The 6715-nt window shown below is 47.2% G+C and overlaps 1 protein-coding gene across 1 annotated transcript in view; it reads right to left on the bottom strand.

Annotated features, from left to right (window-relative positions):
• Positions 1 to 214: 214 nt before the first annotated feature.
• The window catches only part of hhip (hedgehog interacting protein), a 31098-nt gene continuing 24597 nt past the window's right edge, over positions 215 to 6715 (bottom strand). The window contains exons 12-13 of the mRNA XM_067250511.1: positions 3115 to 3263; positions 215 to 2790 (exon numbers count right to left, since the gene is read on the bottom strand). Coding sequence (XP_067106612.1) covers positions 2594 to 2790; positions 3115 to 3263 — 346 coding nt within the window. The 3' untranslated portion in view covers positions 215 to 2593. The remainder of the gene's footprint in view (positions 2791 to 3114; positions 3264 to 6715) is intronic.

Raw genomic sequence — 6715 nt, 5'->3', positions numbered from 1 at the left:
AAACACAAGTGCTATCTGTTGGACCACACGTTTTTCCAGACTTCATGACTGAAACAGGGATAAAGTTTAGGGTTAGGATGACTCAAACACATTGTTACTGGTCGGGTCATGTAGAAGGCCGATATGAAAGTTGAAAATTTAACATAGTTCTTTGACTAGTAGGCTATACTTCAATTAGTCAAACAGATGACAGATGGCAGAAGCATTTCAGACATGCTATAAACTTTAATAGACATATTGATATTTCTGAAAAGAAACAAAGATAGGCCTAGTTTTATTTACAGATACAATACATGATCCAAAAAAATCATCACATACAGTGGTAAAAACAACGTAGAGAACTTAAATAACTTCTTATTTTCTATTTGCGTAACTACTTAAATAATGAAAAAAGGTTAGGCTATTCACACCATGCTGTCTCAGCAGCTACAATGCAACTTTCACATTAAGTGCTAAAAAATTATAGTATCAACTTTACAGCATGAATTCATTGTGACTTGCTATTCCAGGTAGAGTTGATTTTTAAAAAGCACAAACGAGGCATAAGGTTGAGGACAAACTTTAAAATCAGTGACAAACAAACTGAGTGAACTGGGACACGTGTCAGAAACCATGATCAGAATGGGAACTAATCGTACAAAAGTTCACATTCTGATATGTGTGGGGAACAGGCCCTGAGACACAATGGCACAAGATGCAAGAGTTTGAGTTTTTTGTTGTTGTTAAATCTGAGACACCAGACTTAGCTGGCAAGTTATGTCAGGATTAATATATAATTTGGTTGTTGGTTCCTGATTTTCATGGACATTGACTATTGTGTGCGTGTGTTTATACAGTTCACTGAGAGAAAAACAATACATTGATTGAGCTCCAGATAACTTTGCAGTCTGAGTTTAATTGTCATTTGGCTGGCTGGAGACACTTTTGATCTAGGTTTTGTGATGAGTTCAGTGTTCTTGCCTTTTTCTTCTCCATTTGATACAGATCAACAAAAGTGGAGGGAAGAAAATCAAACTTGACATGTCTCCCTTCTTTTTCATCGGAGTGTCACCCTGCATTAGGTAGATCTTCAGAAACCTAATCTTTAATCTGATCTACACCGACCGACCCGGGACTGACTGGGCACCGTTTCCAGTGGTGGTGGTCTAACTTTACCTTTGATCACTCTCGAAACGGAGACAAAGGTCCGACAGTCGTTATGAGGCAGAATGTCACAAGGGGAATTTGACGCGGAGAGGGAGGGGGTGTTTAAGTCTCCGTGTCCTATACGCGGGTCTGGACATGCGCTACGTTAACTGCAAAACACACGTGTCATTGCGATCCTTTCAAAACAGGGTGAGGAAAAAAACACTGCATACGTGTAGGCGGGAAAAAAGATAAAAATGTAATGACATGAATTTACAAGCTTAATGTAAAACCACTTCTATAAACACCCCTTCTCTCCCATATATTATTACGCTTAAAAAAATAAACCCTCCTCTATCAAAACAATAGTAATGCTATATTATTTCGCAAGGCTAAGTAGTACTTAGTTCAGCTCTATATGAAATATACATCACTATACTCTTTCCCTTTATTTAAACAACTGGAGTTGAGTGTAGCGAGTTATGAGTGTGTGTTTATTCAGTGAGAAATAAAGTGAGCTTTGTGTCAATGTGGTTGAGTGACAATATCACTGGTGTTGCAGAGCATTCTCCCCATAATGAAACAATTTGCACTTGAAAATGAAATAAAATTATGACCATAGGTAATAGTGCGTGAAGCTTAGGTCTCCATTTTGAGTATATAAAACTGGCAATGGTTTATCTAAGGTATATGACCTCAAATGAGTGGTGGGACAGTAAAATAACTCACGCAACTGCAAATCTTCTGGAACACAATAACAGTACTAGCTCTTTCTTGTTATACAATAGTTCAGAGATGGTACATAGGATTATCATAGTTTTCAGCTTGGTTTTCGATAATAAAGCACATTCCTGTATGTAGACTGTTAGGATCATGTTGAGGTTTTTCAATAGACACAAAGTGTATTGTGGGTCTTCAGCCTTGGCATCAACTTGCCTTGCGGTGTGTTACTGTTCCTGTTGACCCCATTTTGGAGTTCCCACCTGCACTGCAACTGACACCCCAGAGATGTCAAACTGGTGGCCAAAAACTTCCGGTCCTATTCAACAGAATGTACGGGGTCTCCACTGAAGCTTAGCAAGGTTTGGAGTTCTAATACCGAGGATATCTGCTGGGGGTCTGAGTTGAGACCTGAGACTGACGACCATATTTGGACTGCACTCACCATCTCCCTTCTGTTCCTGTCTGCAGGGCTTATGAAGTGCAGCCTTACGGCTCAAGACCTAGTAGCTTATGGGCGTAAGGAGGGGGCAGAGCCGGGGTGGCGACGCGATGTCGACGAGCCGTCCGAGGACAGGCGGCGTCTGAGGAGTGTTGGAGTGTCAACGTGTGCGAGTCAGAGCGGGTAAGGATTAAAGAAACCCTCTCTGGGGGAGGCTGGCTGGGTGGAGATGGATGAGGGGGGGGGGGGGGTTGGTGTACTCTGAGTCTACTGGTGGGCAGGGGGGCTGGACCCCTTCCCGTGCCCCTATACGATGTAGCTGGTCAGGTCCAGCAGGTAGGAGGTCATGTCGATGAGGTGGTCCAGGATGCCGTCCTTGTCCTGGTCGTTGGGCAGGCCCGGCTCTCCCTTCTCACACTGGGCGCCGGAGTAGCCCCTCTTGCACAGGCACTTATTGGGCTCCACGCACACGCCTCCGTTGCGACAGCCGGGCTCACACTTGGCTGAGGGAGGGAGGGTCATAGCGAGAGAGCGAGAGTCACAACCAGGACACAGGATTTGATTATCACGTTTTAATCAAGAGGGTTTTAATACCACATGATGTAGGGAACTGTCATCCAACATATCAATCCATCAAATCAATGAACACAGTTGACTAACAGACCACTAATCAATTTCCACAGATGACATTGTGACCTTATCGGCATGTGCTCAGGAGAACTCGTACTGCACTCTGGTGTCTTATGCAAGGAAATGGAACGATCTTGAAATGGCGTTATATATAACAACTAAGCAGGAAGGTAGGTAGTCCAATGGCGTGGACTCACCCACTCTGCAGAAGGGCCCTTCCCAGCCACGGGCGCAGCAGCACTTCCCGGTGGGGGTGCAGTGTCCGTTCTTACACTGCCTGGAGCACACCGTGCCCAGCAGCTCCGGGGGCTCCACCTGCCTCTGGCACTCTTTAGGGACCTGGGGTCTGAAGGGAGGGAGGGAGAAGGGAGGAGGGGGGCCACAGAGAGAGCAGAGGTCAGTGCGAGGATCGTGGACGTACACACACACTTACACGCATACTGGAACACCACCACAGTGGAGTCACGCTGATATCCATAACACATATGGGGTATGAGCAAAAACTCCCCTCAAAGACACACAAGCGTAAACATCCACAAGCCACATGCGCAGAGGCAAAACATCACGCACGCACACACACACACACACACGCACACAGTGATAATTTCATATCAAGACAAATATGCACGCACTCCACCAAATGAGGCGTAGTGGGAAGTCGAAATCACGCTCTTCAAATCTGGAAATAATATTGCATTGTAGGTAATGGAGGTCAAATGTGAAGAGCCTGGTGACTTGCTTGAATGTGTATGTGTGTGTCTGAGAGAAAGAGAGAGGCATTCAAGGCACTCTAAACATCTCCCTACTGTACTGGGCTAAACACGGCCGCCTAATGAGGCAAGACAAGCTCCTTCAGGCAATATGTTGACATATCCAGCAGGCCAGGCACGCACACACACACGCACACACACAAATACACACACACTAATTGGACTGGAGCTGAGTGCTGGTAGCGAGGCGAGGGAGCAAGTGGTGAGGTCAGTGCATTTGCGTAGGTAGGGTTCTGCAGTGATGAGAGCATGGGAGAGCACTGTGTGCTTCATTGCTCACTGCTGAGGGCCTCTAATGACCACAGCTCCGGGCTCTGGGGAAGCCAATGTGATACCTCTGGACTTCTGGGTTGTTAGGGAGCGCTTCTGATTGGGGTTGGGGGTCTCCGTGTGCATATCTGTTTCGTTCGGTCTTGTGATGCGGAGACTGCGGAGGCATGAGGCCGTTCATTGTGTTCATCATAGGTCGTGCACAGGGCGTTTGGCGTGTGTGTAAGTGTAAGTACGGAAGAGCAGTAATCAGGCATTAGTTTGTGTGTGCTGTTGGACACAAGTGGCTGGGAGAGTGTTCCTATTGACAGCCATGCTGACTGATAGCAGTGTGTAGGGGCATGCCCGGCGGAGCAGGGGGGCTTTGGGGAGGAGGCGATTCCCATGCTCCCATCAGCACCCAAACCCGGGTGCAGATCCCGTTCCCATCCAGCCCCTGGACACCCCCACCACCCCCGCCCCTGGGGGGCTTTGTGGGGACAGGCTGAGCATGGTTCCAGAAAAAGATAGAGAGGGAGAGGGGGGAACAAAACGGAGCCAAGCAGAAAGAGAAGGGAGAGACGGTCCCTGGAGGATTGGTGGTGGCGAACACTGTTAACGGCGTCCGGGGTGGCGGCGAAGGGGTGGGGGTGGGTGTTGGGGGTGTCTGGGGTTGGGGGGGGGGGGGGGGGGGGTCAGCGGCCGCCTCTAAACAGTTTGCATGACTGCCAGGGTGGCCGTGAAAACAGCACCTGCCGCCGAGGCACTTGACAAAGGCAGCTGGGTCAACAGCCACTGTGGGAATTTATCAACTTTGGTGGGGAGGGTGGAGGGGTGTGTGTGTGTTTGTGTATGTGTTGGGGGAGGGTGGGGTGCTTGTATAAAACACAGACTGATAAATGAAATGGGAGGGGAAGGTGGTGGTGGGCCTGGGGGCGGCTTGTTAGTTTAAGGTTGTGCGGGCTGCATGGCGTTAGTTAGTGTGTGTCACTTCTTTTGTCTATCCTCAGGAGGATAGCTAAGGCAGTGACAATGCACCAGGACTGATCCTGGTCCAGTTTCATATCACTTTACAACATCAAGCGCACAAGTCATTTGATTGTCTTCAAAACATAGCCCTTGGGCATGCAGAGGGGTCCCCGGTTAGAGCCTGTACCACATGGGCCAAGGTCTTACCGCAGGGGCCCGGGTTCGATTTCAGCCTGGGACATTTCCTGCATGCCCTCCCCTCTCTCTGACTGTCTCATTCAAGGTAAATAAAGCTGAAAAAAGGTCAAAAATATATATTTGAAAAACCCCACATCACCGATCCAGTCTTGTGTTGAAGAATGATGCAAAAGCAAGCTAATGACTCCCTCGATTTCTTTGCATTACTTTGGACAGTGACGGGTATGGGGTTTTGGTATGGGAACAATAAAAAACAAAAAATGAGGGTGAGGGGGGTCTTTAGCTACTTGGCTAGCTGGCCGGTTTGATTGACATGAGGTGTATGTGAGAAAAAGCCAGCAAAGTGGTGTACATTGTGCGGTGCAACAATAGCTTAATCAAACGCCCCAGTGTGGGTCCTTTTGCTGTTTTGTCATCCGACTCCATTGTTTGGGTTAGGCTTCTCTTTGTGGTTTCATCCCTTGTTTTAATTGTGTCTGAAATTGACTGTGTATTGTAAGAGCCAGGCCCATTCAGCTGCTTTGTCGAGGGGTGGGCCGCACTGGAGCGAGCTACCAAGATTTAGGAGGGACGCTTTTAAATGAAAGAGGCTTTTTCGTAGTGCGATGGGAGCTAGCAAGGAGCTGGGATACCACACACACACACACACACACACAAAGCTAAAGAGTACACACCCTCCCACACACACACCCAGACACCCCCCCACACAGACACACCCCCACACACACCCCACTCATTCTCCAATGAAGGCCTGTGATTTGTGACTTCCATGTCGAATGCACTTAATAAAAGAAGTCCCAGGGCCTTACTGGGAGTCCACAGTGTCTTTTCAAAGTCTCTGCCCACTGTAATTCAATCAGGCCACTCTGCACCTGACTGAACTCCAACGTGTGAAAATCCTCTTAGGATCAAGTATTTCTTTTTTTGCCTCCTAGATTAAAAAAATAATTAATTGTGTTTTAAATGGACGGAAAAAGAGAAATCTTTGCCATTTCCCATGTAGTTCTACATGGTTAAACTGACATAGTTCTTTGTCTTTTCCACTAAAAGAGAGTTTGTTACCGGTGGGGGTTTCGGGAGGGACATAGCTGCGTAGTGACCCAATGGAATCTCACATTGTACAGTACACAGCATGACAGCAACATGCAACATCACCGTTTGTCTTGTTGTATATACAAAGCAGATATTCAAACTGTGCTGTCCCAGATTACATCTGCGCTGTTTCATATTATCTTTGTTTGTTTGTGTGTCTGTTCCGAGGATGAGGAATCCTCAAACTCTACAGATTCTTAATTGATTTCAGTGCCGGGAATACAAATAAATGGCTCTCTTTAAATGACACAAACTCCCACAAGACCTTCTCTCAGACTGCGTGTGGCAGGGCAATTGAGATAAGAATTGTTCAATGAAGCATTCTATGTCTCAATTATAGGAATGAGGGGGGGGGGGGGGGGAGAAGGAAGAGAAAGAAAAAGAGAAAGAGGAAAAAAAGAAAAAACTAACACAGCCCTCTCTGGACGCGTGTGTGGGATTCATATGGTGCGGGTTTGGAATTGACAGCATTGCGAGGTGTTTTGAAACATTTCTGTCTCCTCCACCGCCGGCCCGCAAA

Source organism: Osmerus mordax, chromosome 14 (assembly GCF_038355195.1).
Source record: "Osmerus mordax isolate fOsmMor3 chromosome 14, fOsmMor3.pri, whole genome shotgun sequence".
Taxonomy (NCBI): domain Eukaryota; kingdom Metazoa; phylum Chordata; class Actinopteri; order Osmeriformes; family Osmeridae; genus Osmerus; species Osmerus mordax.
The sequence above is the reverse complement of the archived record's forward strand: the minus strand, read 5'-3'. Positions and strand labels throughout refer to the sequence as shown.